A 20,586-nucleotide genomic window follows, 5' to 3' on the forward strand; every position below is an offset into this window, starting at 1 on the left:
TCCCTCCTCCCCGCCCCGCAGAACCGGCGGGACCTGCGATGCGGAGCGCGGCGGCGGGACCGGCGGGTGTCACCTCCTGAGGCTGCGCGGCGGCGGGAGAATATGCAGCAGGCGGGGGGGGAGACGGGGACCGGCGACAAGGTAACGGCTCCGTTCCGTCTCGCTTTCCTCCGGCGGCAAACCGAACGAGCGGGCAGCCCCCTCCCTCAGACACCCCCCCCCCGGGGGGGGGGGACGGGGACCGGGAGCGGTGACAGCCCCCCGGGGGGGACACGACCCGTTCCCGGCCGTTTGCGGCACCCCCGGGCGGGCGACCGCGTTAAACGGGACGAAGCGGGGGGGGGTGAAAAACGTCGTCTGGCCGGCATCGGGAGCGTTTTACCGTCACTTCCATTTTTATCCTTAACGAAAGTACCGAAACCTTCACCTGGAGACCCTTCTCCACCGGTCTGGTGACGAGCAGTAACTTCTTCCCGGCTCCCCGGTTGCTTTTTTCCTTAATAAAAAGGTGCCTCAGTCGTTCTTTACAGCTTTCTGCTACGGGTTAACATTCACCCTGTCTTTTCCCTAGAGGGAAAGAAAAGGAAAATTACCTCGAGACCACCACGGGCCCCGGGCCTTAAGCCGAAGGCACCATCAAAAAACGGTTTCAGGGAGGGGGTTCGCTGGTTCAGAGTTAAAACCGCAAGCTTTGACCCAAAAAATGCAGCGGATCTCTATCCCGCTTTGCCTGTTACCAACGAACGGATCGCAGTGCTTCTGGTTTTTAACATCGCGGTTTTTCTTTTTCTTGGTGCGTAGGAAAACCATTCTTCCGAGCCACACAGAAGCGTGTTGAAAACCCCTCTGAAACAAGCAGCTACCTCACATTCCGTATTGACAGAGATACAGCCTGACTGTCAGCCGCTAACCACACCCCCAAAACCTAAAGAAATCCTTCCAGCAGATCCATGGACGCCTACTTCGAACCTGAAAATGCTGATTAGCGCAGCTAGTCCTGAGATCAGGAGCAGAGAACAGAGAAGGGAACTGTCAAACAACTCAAGGGAGGTCCTGCAGGCGAAACACTGTTTGCAGGTATGTTGTAAAGGTGTCGTCTTTATTTACTTTTTTTTAAAGTTAGCTGAAGGCTGTTTATTCAGTATAAAAAGTTATACATTAACATACTGCAACTTTTTAAAAGTTTTGATTTTGGAGTGTTTACCAAATATAAGTAAGGATATTGTCTAGTTACATGCAACAGGTAATGTTTTGCTGGTTTTATTCCACAGCTGTTGGGGACAAAGGGAGAACACTGGGCCTTTGACAGTGCTCACACTGAAGCTGTTAAATACCTGTGTTTACCTATTGCCAAAAATGTCAAATTCTCTTTTTCTTATTCCCATGTAGGAGCACTTATCAGGAGATGAATATGAAAAATCTCAACCAAGTCGCAAAGAGAAAAGTCTAGGATTACTGTGTCATAAATTCTTAGCTCGATATCCTGATTACCCCAGCACTGCAGAGAATAATTACATTTGCCTTGATGAAGTAGCTGAAGAGCTTAGTAAGTTGGTGTATAGGCTGTTACATAGTTCTTCATTCAAATGTGCCAATAACCTACCATTTGTGTTAGTACATTTTTGCTCCATAAAATTTTGAATGCTTGCTGTGTACTCTAAAACTTGGTTTTAAACTCTTCATTCTTAGAGCAATTCTTTTAAAAAGCTAAAGTTTCTTCAGTGAACTGAATTGAGAAACTCTGAATTTTGTTTGATATTAAACATCTAAATTATGGCCGACACCACAAATAACCAGTTGCAGGTTTTTGGATCTAGAGATGATGGCTAAGATTAGGGGTTGGATTTTTGTGGCAGGAACTAGAGTGTCTCAAGCTGAACCCACAACTTCCTGTCCAATCATGACATCAAAGCAAGAAACTACTTTCTACTCTCTATGATAACTTAACTTTCTCATTTTATATCACTATTTTTGTATCACACCAATGATCTACCAAGAGTCTAAGTTGCGAAGTTAAGCTGAAGCTTTTTTTTTATCAGAGCTATGAAATTACAGTATTCTACAGATTATAACACTGATAATCGTTATAAATCATACTGCTATAAAATTTTTTGGTGTTCTATCTTCAGAATATGTTGGGGGACACGGAAGAGGGGTGAACTGCAAATTAAACAAAATCTATTCTATTTATACTTTGTACAAAATAACATCTCTTTTAGAAAATGCCTAGTCAAAACCAAGAATTTAACAGACAAAAGAGAAAAGGACAGTGTGTTAATAACGTATAAAAACAAGTTACAAAACGGTTGTCTGCCATGAGTTTCCAAGGTTATTTAGTGAGATGATCTAAAATCGATGCAATGAATAATTAGAAATGCTTTGGGTTTTTTTAAAGCTGTATCGAAATCCATCTAATGGCTCTTTTAGCAACAGTAAGTTTTATCTCTTAAGGAATGCTGTAAACCAAGTATAACTGTGGAAAAGCAAGTCCTTCCATATCTAAAGCAAGGACTGTTTTTTCTTCCTTGCTGGCAAGATCTATGAGGGCTATTTTCAGAAACCTTTGTAACGAGGAATTGGCGAAAATGGCTTAGAAGTGTATTAAGGGGAGGGGGAAGCACAGGAAACTGATCCCTTCTGTGTGCAAACCATGTTTTAGGTAAATGTCTGATGAAACATATTTTATGTAGTAGAGATACCATGTTTGTCTGTCTTTATTTTTTCAGACGTTGAACGTAGACGCATATACGATATTGTGAACGTGCTAGAGAGCCTACACATGGTGAGCCGCCTTGCCAAAAACAGATATGCTTGGCACGGGCGACATAATCTCTCCAAAACCCTGCAGGCTTTGAAAAAAGTTGGAGAAGAGAACAAATATACACAACAAATTCAGATGATCAAGAAAAGAGAGTATGAGCATGAATTTGATTTTGATGGTGAAAGAAATGAAGAAATGGCAAGATCTTTCGGCTCAAATGAACATTCAGAAATGTCTTTTGTTGAGCTCCCAGGAATGGAATTTCGTGCTGGTAATAATTCTCTATAATGCCAAGAATAATACGTGCTTTAATGATAAGTATCTATGAACTTGGAAAAAACACTTATTGGACCTTTTTTTCTGAAATGCGACTGCCTGAAAGGCACCACAACTGTTTGTGGTGAGAAAAAGTCCTCTACGCTCTTTCAGTTCTCTTATTCATTCAATTCTTACACAAGTATTTTGTTTTTACAGTGCAAGAACAAGGGGGCATCGGGTGAAACTATCAAACATACCTGACATACAGTCCAGCTGCAGGATCTGATACCATTGAATGTTATAGAAGCCAAAAGTATAAATTACTCAATTTATTTTTTAATTTAGGTTTGATTCATGGAAGAAATGTTAATTAAGGATTGTTGCATACATTGTATAACCTGCAGTTAAGCATCTTTAAGACTACGCGTTGTCAGACAATAGGAAATGTATACAGGTGGAAACATCGCATTCTCTCCTTTGTAGTTAGACTTGGTATTCCCCTTATTATCTGATTCTTGCCATGTAGAAACATAACTCTGGAGTCCACATCGGCCCTGCCTAGTTGCTGTGTTGTTTGTTCTTATAATAATTGTTACTGACGAACTTCTTCAGTGTTTTAAAAGCGTTTGTAGCTGGTGTGTCACTTAACACTTTAATCCTTTCTCCTGTCTGCTGCAGCATCAGTAAATAGCAGGAAAGACAAGTCTTTACGAGTGATGAGTCAGAAATTTGTGATGCTGTTTCTTGTATCGACTCCTCAAATAGTAAGCCTTGAAGTTGCTGCTAAAATCTTGATTGGAGAAGACCAGTTGGAAGACTTAGATAAAAGCAAGTTTAAAAGTAAGTAAAATATCAAGTGTAAGCTAAATGAACTATTCTAGTGCTAGTTTATACAGTGTAAAATACCACCATCTTTTTCCTGCCATAAATATATTTGAGCCTCCAAAAACTCACTAAACACCTTGCAGAGTTTTTAACAGGGACCCACTTGTGCATAGTCATTGATACATAATGACCACGTAAGAGAAAAAGTCCATTAAATCCTCTCTCCTGAAGTAACATCACAAGGCTGCTCATTGGTAACAATTTCCCTTTCTCTTTCCTCAAGCAGTCTGTCAAAGATTGCAGCATCATTTCATCAAAGATGCCCCAGAATCATGCAAATCTGTGTTCTGGTCATGTAACTTACTTGTTGGAAATCTAAATAAATTCTGTAAAAGTCCTGTTAATAACTTACACGTGAGAGGAAGTGAAACCCAATGCTGTAACTGCCAATTATTTCTTCATTCTTTTACCCTTTTTCAGTTCCTTGCACACTTCCTCATCTCCCTCTCCAGTCAAATGAAAAGGTACTTCTAGGTCTACGCCTATGTGTCTATAATAATCAAAAATGTGCCTGCTCTTGAGGGACCAAGAATTAATTCTGGGTTTCATTGAAAATTACACCCATCCTTGATTCTCAGGCAGACTCCATTGCTTTTTTTTTTTTAAGGAATTGTATCTATGCAAAAAGAAAACTGATCCTTGCTGGTTTCAGTTCATAATTGCCTTTCTACTGCTTCATGGCAACATAGAGAGGGTGGGTGGGTAGTCAGTAGGGGGTTTTTTTATTCGTTTTCATTCTTTCTTTTTCCTCTGTAATGTCTGTCTCGCAATAAAAGCATTTTCAGGGCATTCCATCCATGTGTCTGTATTTCAGGTATCACATGTTTTACCCTGTTCTAGGTTAAGAAGCATAGTCCCAAGTTCCATGACTTACTAGACTTTAAATTTTCAGTAGCAGAAGCATTCGCCTAAGCACATTCACTTTGCAGTCCAGAAGTCACTGGTAATTTGACTGCTGCCTAAAACTTTTCCCTACTAGCTCAACCTCAGAACAGTTAAGAATATGCAGGATGATTATCCTGTTGGATTTTAGCATGCCTCTTCCCCCTAGTTCCCATGTTCGCCATTGCATGCATGTACCTGCCTTTCAAGCTACTTATTTTCACTCCAGAATTCGTATAGGTTTGGGCATTGCATAGAACCCAACTTGTTTTGAAGATTTTTTCTCTATATTTAGCATAATATGCTTACTTAGCAGTATTTTCTTTTCTAGATCTGTATCTATGTCATTCTATTTTACATATGAACTTTATATTGTGATGTGTTATTTCACAGTATAAATACCTGTTCCACAAAATTGTTCTAGAAAAAAAATTATAAAGGTTTTTCCTTTTAGCTGCTAAAAGGGCGTTACAACATTTTTAATCTGTTGTATGTTAACTTGTCAATCAGAATTGCTGTACTTTACATTTGTTTATTTTTATTTCAGCCAAAATTAGGAGACTTTATGACATAGCAAATGTTCTCAGTAGCCTTGAGCTTATCAAGAAAGTTCATGTTACGGAGGAGAGAGGTAGAAAACCAGCATTCAAATGGACAGGACCTGACGTCTTGCCAAATGTTCAGGGTAGGTGTGTGTGTCATTTCCTTTTGTTCTGCTGATGATTTTGATTGACTGTTTTCTCCGCTAGATTTTTTTTTTGACCAAAAGACAGTAAACTAAGCAGAAAATCTTTACTAGTCACATCCCTGTCCTTAGTCCTTGACAGCATAGCACACCAGTGTGTATTTCCACGTAGTGGGTGTACTCATACTGAGACTCTTGCATTTCCATTTTTGCCGCTGCTAGTACTTCGATGATTATAAGCCAGGCTCAAATAACTGCTTTTAATTACTGAATCTGCACATGATATGTATTTACTCTTTCGGGTTTTTTCTGCTTTTTAGATAGAAAACTTGAAACAACTTCTATGAGCTGTCCCCCACCTATTTCAGAATCCATCCCTTCCAAAGAGCAGTGTTCAAAAAACCTTTTTCCTTCAAGAGGAAAGCAAAACTTCACTCGGCATCCTTCTCTAATAAAGTTAGTTAAAACTATAGAAAACGACAGAAGAAAGATCCAATCTGCTCCAACCAGTCCAGTTAAAATGAGTGCAAGTAAGTAGCTGAAAAATACATTTCTCTATCTTTTTCTAAGTATGTTTTTAACTCAGCTGTAGTCTTACATTAAATATTCAGGCTTGCCATCTCCTCATAGGAGATGCAGGTGGATAGGTATGCCTTCTTAAGACGTGTTTGTTGTAAGAAATGTCAAAAATAGACAAGATGGGGAAAATATATGTTGCCTGTAAATCTGAGGCCTTACAAGACTGCTCACTGCGTAAGCTCTGCAATTACTAGAAGCTCTTTCCAGTTTGGTGGACCAAATCCAGTCACAGCATGTGCAGTTGCAACAAAATAAATATATTCATTGAGATCTGGACCAAATTTGGCACACTGTAGGGAACTCTAGCCTCCTCTTTCACACCAAATACCCAAGGAGTGGCATATTACTGCTTGGGGTTTAAGAAGAATATTATATTGCTTTTTACATATCACTATCTTGACTTTGTGCGATGTCTTACCGGCTACAAACTTGTTTGTGTAGTATAGCTGATTCTCTGGATATCGTATCTTTCTCTATGAACTGCCCTAACCCTGGTTTGTTGTGGAAACTGCTTTAGATTTCACTATCTATGCAGTTCTGTATCCTGTAAAATTGCCAGACAATTACCTATCAATGTTCATGTTCTTGTTAGCTAGCCTCTTTGGAGGGAAAAAAAAAAAAAAGGAGCTGAGGCTTTAAAGTTTTTTTGATGGAAGCTACCATCCAATTGATCAAATCAAGTCTGGGCTGCAGTTTGAGGATAACGTGGAGTCTTAGCGTCTTCTCATTAAATGTGTATGCCACATAAAATAACGCAGTCTCCTCAAGACAAAATTTAACTTCTGTGTTTGATGTACTAACAGTTTTGTTTTGTTTTCCCCCTCCAAGCAGGTACTGATCAAAATTTATCAGCTCTCCCAAGTAAAATGGCTCAGGTTCCAGCAATTGCTAAACATCAGCTGGAAGGACAATCAAAGTAAGTTTGCACAAGTGTTAAGGTGAGAAGCTTTATTTTGTCACTGGCCATTAAGTTAAACCTATGCTCAGTTTGAGTTGGGCAATAGTCTGCGAAGAACGGTAACCTCTGATACTGCAGGCTATTTTTTTCACTTATTTTCTGCTCAGTGGATTGAGAAGTACAAGCTTATGTTAAGTCTTTGTATTGCAGAAAATAATTTGTCGGGGCATTCGTTTCTGCACAAAGGCATTAAAATGTGTTTGGGTTTTTGTTTTTGTTGGTTTTGCATTTGTTTTTTTTTTTTTTAAGGAAAGCAAAAGAGTTGAAATTGTCAAGATCTGCCTTGGAATCTAATCAGTTGTCGCCTGAGGTAGTCCCCAAGCCCGAAACTCCTCGCGTCGCAGCACCCTCTCAGCAGCCAGCTCTTGCACAGCCACCGGCTGTCTGTCCTCCAAGCCATAGTTCAGTCTCACCAGTAATACTACCTCATACTCCTGCTGGTGTTTCGTATGCAATATATCTGCATCCTTCCCAAGCCCACACTGTGACAACATACAGCCCAAGTTTCATGTTGCAGCCTCTACCGTGTGCTAATGTAACTGGAATTAAGAGTATTAATTCAAAAGTATTAAATAAAACAACCACTGAGGAAGGGGACAATCAGCTGACTACAGATGATCCAACAAAATCCTTGACAGCTAAAGAAAGACCGCCTATAAAATCAGAAACTTCATCACAGAGGTGCCTTAAAAGATCACAAGCATTACAAGAGAATAATTTGATTAAGAAGTGTAGAAGTGATGAGGAAAGCCTTGATCCTTCTCTGGTAAGTTAAATTATTTAAAAAATGCCATTTTATAGCTTAGTGATGTTGCTACCTACTCGTTTTCAAAGTGGTTTAGGAGCCTACCAGATGTTGTCAAACTTGTAAATGAATTGTAAGGAAGCCTGCCAGGGGAGTACTCTTGTAAACACTTAAGCCTTTAGCTTACTCTAAGAGCATTTGTACTGCAGACTTGCAGAACCTTTGCTGGATGAAACGGTATCCGTGTCGGCGTTTGGAAGACCAGATCTTGTGGTGTTCTTCATACCCACCCTTCTGGAGCGTAAGAAAACAGTTAAAAGACAAAATTGAAGTTGTCTGCCATTCCTTGCTAAACAAGTGTGCTTAGGTGTTTCAAATAACATTACACTTGAAGGGATGACGTTCATTTGTTGTGGTTGCTAATGTATGGGGGGGGACTGGTTTTTGGGGTTTTTTTATATATATCAATTATCACATAATCTTGCTGGTATTTGCAAAGCATCAGGCAGGATATACAGTATACAATATAACATATATCCTTGAAAAACCAACCTAGGATCAAGGCTGAATTTTTCTCCTTGTTCCCCTCCCTTCCCCCTCCAAATATTTATTTCCCAGAAGATGTGTCAGAGTGTACAGATGGGAGTTATTTTATTTTGACTAATAAAACATTATGTCAATACTTACCTATTTATACAATGATTCTGGAGTAGTTCAGGTTGCTCATCTTTACACAATGGCTGGCATTCATTCTTGGTTTTAGAGGTGTTAGGAGGGAAAGCGGACACATAAAAGTTGCTGGACAGGGAATGTCCCAAAATCCAATTTCTATCCAATGTTGTACATTGTTAACGTTGGATCATTGTAGGTGTAATAATACAGCACACGAAGAGAGTAAGAGGTTCAGATACACTTGATGCGTATGGAGAAACTGGGTCTGGATTGCTTTCTGCTCCTCAGTTGCTGAACGTTTTAGTGTCTCTGTAAATTACTAGGCTGCTTTAAATTGTGCTTGCCAAAACGGTCGTGAAATGTTATCGGCGTTTTGTGACAATGTGTGGCATCAAACATCCACTAGCTGTGAAGGCGCAAGAGGGGATAACGTGGAACTGGTTGTCTTATTGCCTAGGAATTTTTATAGCACAAACTTGAGAATCAGGAGAAAGGAGAAAGCTTGCTTTCCTAATTTTTAAAATGTATAAATATCATTGTAGATCTGTAACTGAGTATGTGAAGTCTTACGATGCCTGCCTTTGTTTTCGTATGTACTTTTTTAAAGGGAGGATCCATGAAAAATGAAAGACCACCTTCCAGTAGCTCACAAATGAATCACAAAACGGACAATTGCCAGGAAGAGAGACAGAACAAAACTGAAACATTAGATCAAAACATGGCAAGTTGCTATGACCAACGTAAAAGAGACCATGTTCCAGAAGATGAGGACAAAATCAAAACTAAACAAGACATACCTGTAGCATTTGCCATTCCTGCTCATGAGGTAAGCTTTGTCAGACACCACAGCATGTCTTGCCATTACCTGGGAAAACACCATGTGGAGTCTTTGCAAAAGAAAGAAAACTATAGTGAACTACACATATATAGATTGTCTTTGGCTGGATTATTTTTAGTATGCTTTTAAAATCTTATTTTGTAGGAATGTAGGACTTCTATTTCTGCATTAAGTACACAAATAAGAGGACATGAAGTGACTTTCAGGCTTCGATTGGGATGAAGATCACAACTAGCACTAAGCAGATGAAGGCAACATTGAGATCCCATACCTCCCCGGTCCTTTGTGCATATTTAGTCTCAGATACTTTGATTTACAACAGAATCACACAAAAGTCTCTTCATCAGTAAAATCTGGTATTACTGCAGTTAAGACTTACTACTGTAGAGAACCTGAATAAAGAACAGTTCTGTTGACAAAAACAGAACTTGTAAATGCAAAAGGATTTCCTTCCAATATTTGTCTTGTGAAAAACACAATCCAAGAATGAGGTGATATGATGATTACTGGGTCCGGATGTTTCTTCTGGGAGGGAAAAGAAAAGTAATCAGTATCATGATTTCTCTTTTGTCTAGTCTAACTGCACTGTGTTAATCCCAGGTGGATTTCCAGTTCCTCACTGAGGATATCAGCTGGAAATGGAGCCGGCTGACTTCCGCATAGTAGGGCAGTCTTACTTTAAAGAGCGCGTCCTTGAGTCAGTTGGGTCTAATTCCAGACAGAAGGTAGTACAGACATGGAATATAGGATCCTAGGGATATGGAGGATAAGGAATAAGAACAAGGCAAGGGGGATGCAACTTCGGAGAAAAACTTCATTTTTTGTTTATTATGTGTTTGGGGTAAAGGTGTATTGTCTTTTTTCTTTTTCAGACTTTTTTTCCATCTGGTTATCTTATTCCTCTTACTCAGTGCACCCATGGCAACAAAGCAGGCTTTTCTAATAAAGAGAAAGCTGGGATATGTTCATTACAGCACACTACCTACAGCTCACCCATTGCTGGTGAGTATTAAATAAAATAGGCATACAGTTGTCCTACTGAGGTAATGAAATCACAACGCAATGGCTTGAGTCTCAATTTTTAATCCCCTTCATCAGCTGATTTGTCTGTTGCAGGTGTCATTCCAGTGACAGCATCTGAACTGAAAGCAGTTAACATTCCTGCTTTTCAAATAACACCCTTGAATATAATGCTGTCACCAACTTCTATAGCCGCTGCACCTGTACTGAGCAACTCCTGTCTCAATTCAAGCAATACCAGTTCTGCCCAAAATCCAAGTTCTTCAGTTCTGAACTTTACACTGCAACACATAGGACTAATACCTGCTGGTGTGCAAGTTCCTGCAAATCCTGTTCTTCAGCACATGCCAGTCTCTTTACAATCAGAAAATGTTAGCTATAGCTCAGAAAACATGAACTTGCAAGAAGAGAAGGTAAGTAAAAATATATTGCAACTTTCTGACCGTGATGGGTTGAGTGAGAAGTATAGTGCAGTAATTCCTTTACAGCAGGTAGAATTTTTAAAGAAAGATTATTTTTTTTTTATCTTTATAAATCAGCACTGCCCACAAAGAGCTGGCAGCGAAGGCTAGCATAAGTACAATATAATTGAGAGGTTAGAAAGGAAGAACAATTATCTTATCTGTTGTGGAAGTGGAGCCAGCTGGAAGATGACAAGATGTGAAGAGACAACTGGTTTAGAGGGAGGATTTTGCACAGATCTGAGATGACTTTTAATAACAAATTATCCATTTATTGCTTTATCTTTCCTTCTTGTTACTCTCCTAATCTAAAATTCTTGCATTTAATGTTAGCTTTTTTTAATAGGATGAGATTGTAGAGGATTTTTAAAGAGTTTTTTTTTCCCCACAGGAAGTTTCTCTGTATATTTTGTGTAATACTGTACCGCCTAAGATCAGTTTGTGTTAAAAAAAGGAGCTAGGAGGGGATTAAAGAAACCAGATTTTTGTTTAATTAATTTTTTATACATATATATTTATAGCTATATCAAGGAATACAGGTGCATTCTTCTCAGTAAAGAGTTAAGTTTTTAAATTTCAGGAGAAAACAGTATTTTGCTAACATCCTGTAGAAACCTAAAACTAGAATTCGCTTTTTTTTTTTTCCTTCCCCTTAAATGAAAGTAACTTTCTCTCTTCTCTTTAGCCTTCTGTTCCAAAGGAACTCCAAGAGCCCCAGACAGTTACAGAAAACTTTTTCCGCACACCAGGAGGGCCTAACACAGTATCTTCGCTATCTGCAAATTCAGATGGTACTGACAGAATCTCTCAAGGAACTCTGTACATTCCTCAACGCAAACTTGAAGTGTCAGAAGACTAATTTAGGGATATCGAATTGCTGAATGTGTTAGCAGGCATAATTACTGGTAACACACTGCACACATCTTGGATTGTATGATGGACAATGTGTGTTTTGGACATGTATTGGCAAGACCTCAATACTGGAATAGCCTTAATTAATGCTTTAGAATTAAACCTGGCTCTTAATGAGAAAGTTAACGTCTAATAATATTTTTCCAAAAGGTTTACCTGAAGTATTATAGCAATAAAGTTATGTATCTAGTGTTTTTTGTGTTGCTTTTCTGCTATGCAAAGTAAGCTGAAATTATCTTTGTACAGAAAGGTACAGTCTATCAGTCAGTACATATTTTGCACAAAGAAAAGTACTGTGAGTGTGTACATACTTTATGTCTTAACAAAAAGGCCACAGTTAAAATGTCTTGCTCCTATGTTCAATAATGCTCTTTTGTAAAGTTAGTTAAAAAAAAATAAAACAAAAAATGAATTCTTAATCAAGTTTTATATAAGTTAAGAATTATTTATACTGTATTTTTAAATCAATTTGTTCAGATTAAACTTACATCAAACTCACATTTTGACTTTTTTTGTTTGATCAAATTAACTCAGCTGAGTTAAGTAATACATTGACAAATATAAGAATGAAGAGATGCCAGCTAATATACAAACAGGGGTGTCTCTCTTCTGAAGAAAGGGAAAATGTTATTTCCTGAGAAAGGGATTTAAGTAACTCGATCTAACTTCTGAACTCTTATCACTAGAGATTACATCTCCTAATAACAACAATTAGAGGAAAACACAGTTACGAAGTTCAGAATTCAGAGTATCTTTATCACCCTGGAGCATTCTGGAAAGTGCTGTCCAGATGTCGCAAAGGAGAAGTTACATGGTTTGGGCCTCGAACTGAACAGACAATCTTGGTAAGAGCTGAAGAAGAACACTCATTACCTCTCCTCTCTTCTCCTATTAAACTCTGAGTTTGAGCCAGGTGCCTGCTGTGCTATACACACTCTATAGGCTCTCTTGACACTGGAGAGGTTTCAAGCCTGAGAGAAGGTTTTTGTAACATTTCACCTAAGGTTTTGTAACCATCTAAACCAGTTTGTGGCAGAAATCACGCGTGCAGTTACTGAAGCGCTAGCTGTTGACCGCTGCAAACAGCGTAAGGTCTGGCTTCTAGAAGGAGGGAGCCCCGTGTCTCCTGGGCGTACCTACACCATACAGAGGCTGTACTGTTAGTTTCTGCTTTCTAGCAAAGATCGGCGTCACCTTCCAACTGTTGTTTCGCCCCTCTTGCAATTTCATATCAAACAGGTTAAGTTAAACCAACTGAATTTAAATATGTACAGCAGAGTCACTGCTACGCTTAAGAGAGAAAGATGAAGCCTCCTCATACAGCTTACACTCAGATGACAGGGAATAACTAACAAATTAAAGGAAAACAGGGTATCATCTACCTTCCCAGGTGAAATGTACCTGGCTGTCCAAATTAGGACAGGAGAAGTGCTAGCAAAGCACAAAATTCAGGCTTGGGCTGGATAAGAAAACATAGTTAAAACAGCTAACGCAGTAAAACCAACTGGCTTGCTCTTTAAGAATGCAAAATTGTAATAGAAAATACACATGACAGAATATGATCACTATGAAATACTCCTGCATGAAAGAGAGAGGAGAATAAAAGCTGGAAAATGGAGGAACACTCACTGCAGCAGTGAGTAGATTTTTTTTTTTTTCCCTTCTCCAAAGTGGTAATTGATTGATGTTCCTTACACATGCTATCAATTTAATTCTAGAAGTATAAAGACAAAGACTTACAGAAACTTGCGTTACTCAAAGGAAACAAACTACAAACCTTTCATTCTTGGACACCACAGTTGACGGAATAAGAAACTACAGTAATTAGGCTTGGAGAAATGGTCTTCTCACAAACGGTGCTCTGTTCTGAAAAGCTGAACATATATTCTGACTTGCTGCCTAGTGTCCCTTGGCTCCTGTCAGAACACAGTTGCTTGTTTTTTCACGCAGGCTTTATAACACCTAGCACTTTAACTTGTTCATTTTGCAGGCTGAGAAGCTACCGCTTCTCTGCTCAAAGTACCCTATTCCCCAGAAGACTTGCATTTCGCTCCGACTAGCTGAGCTCACTGCTCTTCCCGCCTGCGTCACCCACCCTCGAGCGCGACCCGCGTACCCGATGTGCTCTGCTGCCAAGCTCTAGGGAAGTCCCTCTGATCCTCAGGCTCGCTTCGCTTTTGATATGCTGCGTTCCAGTTCTCGGAGCAGTGTTTTTTAATCCCTACCTTTGATTTACAGAAAACACTACCTTCCCGCTCCACCAGAAATATAAAAATTCATCCATGTGTATGTTCCAGCTGCATATTTTGAGTCTGTTCTTCCAGTCTCAGGTCCCGATAACCACAGCGGACCAGGGATTATATGAAATGCCAACTAACCCACAGGGGTCTGACTGCTCCTTTGAGCTGGAAAGAGCCTCTCAACCAGACTCGCCTCCTTACGGGAGCACACAGTATCCGGGGTAGCACAGGAGTACAGAAATGAAGCAACACCCAATACCAGGAAACTGAAGTTTGTTCCTTGCCTTTTCCCCTTAAATTCTCTGACAAACCTAAAGGGAAAATACTTACCGACATTTTGGGGTAATCTTTCTCCACAGATCTCCCTGCAGTTGGTTACCGTGCAAATCCATCCAAGTACATAATCTACATGATGCGAGTGAGGATCAGTGAAGAAGATTAAGTCCCCTCAAATGGCAAGGGTCCTAACTTAGAAATCACCGAGGCTGCAAACCCAAAGCGGTTACAAGCTGCTTAGCGCTTTCCCTGTACTCCAACAGCAAGCTCAGCCCTGCCCCAACCCCTCCTCGCTGCCATCTTACAAGAAACGTTCATACCACGCACACTGCTCCGTCACCTCTGCATTTAGCCTTATCTGACATAGGCAGAAGAGTTCCCTTAACTATCCAGGGAGAATGACCAAGAAGAGGTGGAGTCCAGCTCTCCTGCTCAGGGAAAAATAGTCCTCCAACTTGACAACAAGAACCTGTCTCTGCATTATAAAATTTTTGCTGGACTCAACAGTCAGTGATCTATAGGCTCCCAAGAGTTTTCAAAGTAGCCTCAGTGAACAGACCCCTAAAATCCCGACATGGATTTGGCAGCTAATTTCCTTACACTCCCGTGAAAGTCCCAGAGTTCAGACTCTCAGCTTCAGACTCCTGGTGTTTCACCCCCGGGCTGTAAGGGCTTAGCCCCTTCACGCACAGCTAAGTCCATGATACTGAAAAAAGTTGCTTGAAGTCCCTTTAGAAAACGAGAATTAGCTTCTAAATCTTTAAAGCACAGAAAATAAAACCTTGTAAAAAGTGAACTTTAAGTGCTTCATACTTTATTGTCCACATCTCTAACATGTCTGCAGCATCATCCCTTTCCAAGGTAGGCATGGCAAATGCAGCTGCAATGATCAGACATGCTAAACATTATACATATTAACTAGTCATCTTAATGCCTAAAACCAGTAAAAATTTAAATATTAGAGTGAGAAGCATAATCTTCCTTACCCTAAAAGACAAACCAGTTGTATCTATCAAATCATGAACTGCAGAGTGAAATTCTATTTGGTTTGAAACTGTTGAGTTCCGGAGGTTCCTACAAACAGGTTTGTTTGGGGGGGGGGGTTAATAATTATTTTGGTAAATTACTTTTGGCAATGTGATTATTTATGACTAAATCCTCATTTCAGGAGCTGTTATTTTATGATTCACATTCAAGCAATGCAGTAGCAACTATAAAACTTTAATCTTTATTTCTGATCTATTAGACGGCAGTTAGGAATGCCCTCTAGGTGTAACCTGAGGGGCTGCATTGTTGTCCACCTACTCACAAGTGGACATAAGGGGACAAAATGCCAGGCTTTTGTCAGAGGTTATTTTCAGCTTGGCGATAGCAATGGCATTGCTCAGATCCCTGAAACTCTCTCTCATTCCCCTCCCCTCCCAGCTTATAGGGCCGACAGCGGTGGCCACTGCATTTAAAAGAGCGCAGGAATCCCTCGCGTTCAAACCCTTCGAGGCCCAAGAAGACAGGGAGAAACATCCAGCGACTCCGGTAAGTACGGTATATCGGGTTTTGCCAAGACTCTGATATAAGGGTTTGGGTATTATTTTTTTTTTTCCTAACAGGTGGTAGAAACAGCTTGTTGCTTGACAAAGAAATAGATGCAGGTATAATACAGAAATGCAAGTCCTATGGAGCTGAGAGCAGTATTTTAGGTTTGGAGTAGCCAGCCGGTAAAAGAAATTCTTCTGGGCTTCTCAGCCTGTTGAGTAGCTACTAGTGTTACAAGAACGGGGCTGTGGGCATCCTTGTTAACGAGATACACATTTTGACTACATGCAAGACTGGATAAGAGAAGTTTCAGAAGCTTTAAAAAATTTTGTTAGAAAGCTACAGAATTATGTTTTACACAAGTAATTTGTCTTTGTACATACACTTTTTAAAGCATACAAATTTACGTGCTTTCCTAATTTTGCAGAGAAAAGTATTCTAGAAGTAAAAAAAAAACAAAACAAAAAACCACCAACCAAACAAAAAAAACCCCCAAACCCTCAAAATATTTAATGTCAGTGACCAATTGTTTTTGTAACAAATGAGAAGAAAACTTCCGTGCAGACTCAACAGAAAATGGCTAGGTAAGAATGCAGGATCAAAGAATGCACACGTCCATCACCCAAGCATTAAAAGACAGCACGGTTGGTCAAGTCTTCAGAAAAGCACCAAAAAAAAAAAAAAAAAAAAAAATTACTTTGAAAAGTTTTCTACCTAAAGGTAAAATTATTTCAAAGAATAAAGCCTTGTATGTAGATAAAATAATTCTGTGTCTGATCTCAATCATCATGGCACCGTTTCACAGTCCTTAACAGTTTTGCTTGGCACTTAAAAGACTTAGTGCACGGATAAGGATTTAGAGAAGGATCTTGTGGGAGGAAAAGTGAAAGTTGATAGCCCAGGATTAGGTCTGGAAAAAGGAACAGGTCATTTGTACAGCAGGATGCAGTTTTGCACAGCCACGTGAATCAAACTGAACTATGAGCATGTATGTGCGAGTGGGGGGGGGGGGGTTCGTTGTTTTTTTAAGTCAGAGCTGAGTACCTTGTTCTAGCGTCAGGGTATCGTATTTTTTGGAGGTGCAATCGTAATTTCTGTAAAAGTATACATCAAGAAGTTTTAAAAGAAACGTGGCATTACTATGCTAGAAAATAACAGGTAATTTGGAAGGACAGATGAAAGCAAAGGACTCAGACACAGGAGTCTGGGTTTTTCTATCAGCTTTGCACATCACGTGCTTCATATCAAGTCACTTAAAATCTTTTGTTTCAAAAGGGCTTGTGTAACTTAGAGTGACTGGTGTCAATGAAAAAAAAAATCACTATTTACTTTCCTGTGTCAGTGTGGAAATTCCCATCCCTTGATCTGTGTGTTTGTTTACTGCAGAAATAAAGGAAAAATGCTAGTCATATAATGAGATTATGGTGGAGGGTAAATGTATGATGTTAATAAACTTAAAATTTACCTATATCCATAGTCCATTGAATGCGTCAGAATATAAGAAATACGATTATAAATACCTAACAATACTGCATCTTCCTTAAATGAGTTCAATCTTCAAACACAAACGTTTTCTCTGTTGTGAATCTATTCTCCTGAGAGAGAACACTTTCTGCAATGGATTGGATTTTGACAAAAACACCTTCAGGCTTTTTGAGATGCAGTGGCAGGAATTGCACTTTACGCCACAGACACATCGAGATAAAACCTAACAGTGAGTGTTAGTTGCAGAGAAAGAGGAAAAACCACAGCAGCATTTTATTGCTACTTTTATAAAGGAAGCTATAAATCCTTACCCCCAAGGTGCTGGTGAGGCTGGTAACAGTAAGGACAGTCGAATGAGTCACTGGTGGTCACAGGACAGGTCAGCAGCGGAGCTCTGATTAGATACCAGAATGAAGTCCCGCCTGCGTTGGCATTTCCCACAGACTTCAGCTGGGAAAAGAATTTCAAACGTAGCCTTGATACTGGCATGTCAACGTAGACAGTGATTTAATTATTACTGTTTATTTATTAGGTGAGGAATCAGTATTCTTATACTTTCAACTGATTCTAGACCAAACAGCTAGCTGGGTCTAAAATAGAGAGCGATGCAAGGCACATCCTATCTGTCAGTCCCCGTTCAGCATTCCTACCACCATTCCTACCGGTGGTCATGAAGACCGACATTTCCCATTCCGTTTATCCCCTTCAAAGCCATCCTGTAGCACATGTGGCACCCTGAAATAATCCTCCCAGCCACACAAAATGCAACTTCTGCAGTCCATGCAGATATGACCCTGGGCTCTAGACTGTCAAACGCGTAAGCATACAGGAGGGAAAACCTCCTGCTTAGCAAGGAAACACCAGATTTACTTTCAACATAGTTTTCACCTGCACCACACCGTCTAGCACCAGCGCTGCCTTTTACTCCTCTACACAACTTCATCGGGCCGGTACTGCATCCACTTCCCATTTAGATCAATGGATCTAAATATATTTTTGGATTATATACTTATCGATAGCACTCTGACTCGAGTGGGACACACGCTGCGATAGCTACGTGACATCCAGATTTGTACGGTATGACTAACAGCACAACAGAAGACGGCTCACATTTTTTCATGCCTGGGCAGAGCACAGAAACACTTCAAAGGCTTCCTTGCTCCGAGGCTAGCCTATGCGGTAGTGTTACAAGCTCTAAATAACGAGAAGCACGTATCCTTGGCTGCACATCTAATGTGTATAAATTCTACTCCATATAGTAGCTGCATTTTGAAGCAGAACGATACAAGCTGCTGAATACTATTAGAGCAAGTCCAAGAACACTCCTCCAGCTTAACAGTACTGTGAGTGCCTGCCAACGTGTCGCAACACTAACGCTCCAAAGTTTCTCCGTCACATGTTTCATACATTTAGAAGGGGTCCACTCTATCTCCCAGTAGATCACCAAAACGTAAGAAGTACCGTGTGGTTAGCAGTCACTGCAAGTTAACCAGATTAAGACAACAAAGTTCAGGCAATTCAAGGGGATTTGGAAACTGAAACCTAATGAAATTAAGTGAAATTAAGAATTTGGGTATATTTTTTCTTATGACAAACAGAAGACCGAGTTCTATTTGCATGTTGTAAGGATAGAGCTTTATCCACTGTTGTAATTTAGATAAGAAGAAAGTGATGAATGCCATATACCCTGTAGAATTTACTTGCTCGTGGTAATACTGCTGCACAGGCAGCGTCCGCAGGGATGGCCGCTGCCGTTCAGTGTTCGGAGAGAGGAATAAAGCAAGGACACGAAGAGCACGGACTTGCCTTGGTACCTCACCCAGCCGTTAAGGCAGCCAGTGCAGACATCACGGCATACGCTGCCATTCTTACACCGGTATCCTTATGGGAAAGTTTTACTGTGACTTCTTTCTCCTATAGCTTCCCATCAGGTGATGCCAAAAAAACATGGAAAAAGTGTATGCATGCCCAGTCATGTCACTATAATTAGCCTCAGGAGCAATGGTCCTTTTAAGAGCTCTAACCACAGCCTGTAACAGCACAAGGTTTACTATCACGCATTATCAGACTTTTTCAGAGATTATTTTTTTTCCCTTCAGCTAATGATGTAATTGGAGCTACTTTCCAACAAGTATCCCATTGCCACAGATTGAGATGCTTGGTGTGCTTTTGAGGGGAACTAAAACAGCAGAAGCAGTTTTATAGAGACTGGAGGTACAAACCGCTCTTCTCCCAGGCAGTTATCGGTGCTGCTCCAGCTGGGAAGGGATTCGATTGGAAACTTGATTTGAAAGGGAGTATTGTGAACACAGAAATCTCATTTTAATTTTCAAGGAAGTGTCACAAAACTGATTTTTATCTCCCATCGCTCTTCCTTCCCTTAAAATGTTTGAAGCATTACTTGAGCTATTTTTATAAGAGAAAACAATGGCACTGGTACGTAAGTACTTCAAAAATAGGAGAAAATACAGAATGGCAGAATGAGACAACAAGATTTTACCTACGTGAAAGATTTCTCTCTGTTCCGTTATCTCCCATTTAAAAGCAATGGAAAAAAGATTTTAACAGCGCTGTTCAGTAAAGCCTTCACTGAGTAAGAAGGGACCAAATTCATAGTCTGTTCCTTGTGTGCAGTTATTTTTGTTTCTTATTTCAGCTACATCAGGTTTTTGCTTCCTACTCGTTACATTACAGATAAGCAGAGTTAGAGGAAAGGTTAGAGTTTTCCTTTTTGCATCATTACTGTTCTCTGTCAGAGCAGTTTGGCTCATGAACAGCCTCCCAAGAGAACCGACAGGTCTGAACGAGATGAACGATGCCGTTGCTGTATGACAGCAAAGGACTAGGCTGACTGAGCTGGGGAGGTTGTTCAGCTGAGCATAAATCAGCGTCACAAAGAGAAGGAGAGATTGGATCTTGCATGAGGATGACAGGTATGCTGTCTACTGCAAGTAAGAGTCACAACAGTGAATATGTAATTATACAGGGTTAAGGACATACTAATAACTGCAGTACTAAAGCCGAGATGGTTGGATATGCTGGTATCAGCATTGTTATCAAACACTGATTGTTAAAACGTGCCCACATTACTGTGTCTTCAGTGTTGTCGCTTCAGCATGTGCACACACTCTTATGCTACCTTCCTTTTGCTGGACAGACGTGTCTTTTATACCACTACATGATTTTTAGCGTTGGTTGCCAGAAATAATTCCCTCCAGCTTCAGTTTCAGCTTGCAGAGGTGGCATGTAGAAATTGTTCATCTCACTCTGAAATTCAGAAGATACAGTACAGAAGTTGCTGAGATGACAATAAACACAGGACACTAGTGTCCAATGTACAAACACAGTAAAATGTTAGTCTAAACTGCAAGCATTGAAAATACCAACTATGTTACA

The 20,586-nt window shown here is 40.1% G+C and overlaps 2 protein-coding genes and 1 long non-coding RNA gene across 3 annotated transcripts in view; 2 read left to right on the plus strand and 1 right to left on the minus strand.

Moving 5' to 3' along the window:
• On the plus strand, window positions 1-11,848 carry E2F8 (E2F transcription factor 8). The gene is made up of 13 exons (XM_030039093.2): window positions 1-141; window positions 802-1,077; window positions 1,390-1,546; window positions 2,727-3,032; window positions 3,698-3,859; window positions 5,334-5,471; window positions 5,792-6,001; window positions 6,882-6,966; window positions 7,258-7,774; window positions 9,033-9,251; window positions 10,136-10,265; window positions 10,380-10,696; window positions 11,430-11,848. Exons 1-13 carry the CDS (start codon window positions 103-105, stop codon window positions 11,601-11,603), a joined length of 2,730 nt encoding a protein of 909 aa, XP_029894953.1. The 5' UTR covers window positions 1-102; the 3' UTR covers window positions 11,604-11,848.
• LOC115351810 overlaps window positions 9,016-20,586 on the minus strand; it is a 15,694-nt gene continuing 4,123 nt past the window's right edge. Inside the window, exons 2-3 of the long non-coding RNA XR_003926915.1 lie at window positions 9,223-9,312; window positions 9,016-9,123 (exon numbers count right to left, since the gene is read on the minus strand). This is a non-coding gene — a long non-coding RNA (uncharacterized LOC115351810). The remainder of the gene's footprint in view (window positions 9,124-9,222; window positions 9,313-20,586) is intronic.
• CSRP3 (cysteine and glycine rich protein 3) overlaps window positions 15,417-20,586 on the plus strand; it is a 15,477-nt gene continuing 10,307 nt past the window's right edge. Inside the window, 3 exon segments of the mRNA XM_030039099.2 lie at window positions 15,417-15,572; window positions 15,574-15,645; window positions 15,648-15,705. Of these exon segments, the coding sequence (XP_029894959.1) occupies window positions 15,432-15,572; window positions 15,574-15,645; window positions 15,648-15,705 (271 nt within the window). The 5' untranslated portion in view covers window positions 15,417-15,431.

The sequence above is a fragment of the Aquila chrysaetos genome, chromosome 16, assembly GCF_900496995.4.
Source record: "Aquila chrysaetos chrysaetos chromosome 16, bAquChr1.4, whole genome shotgun sequence".
In the NCBI taxonomy this organism is placed as follows: Eukaryota; Metazoa; Chordata; class Aves; order Accipitriformes; family Accipitridae; genus Aquila; species Aquila chrysaetos.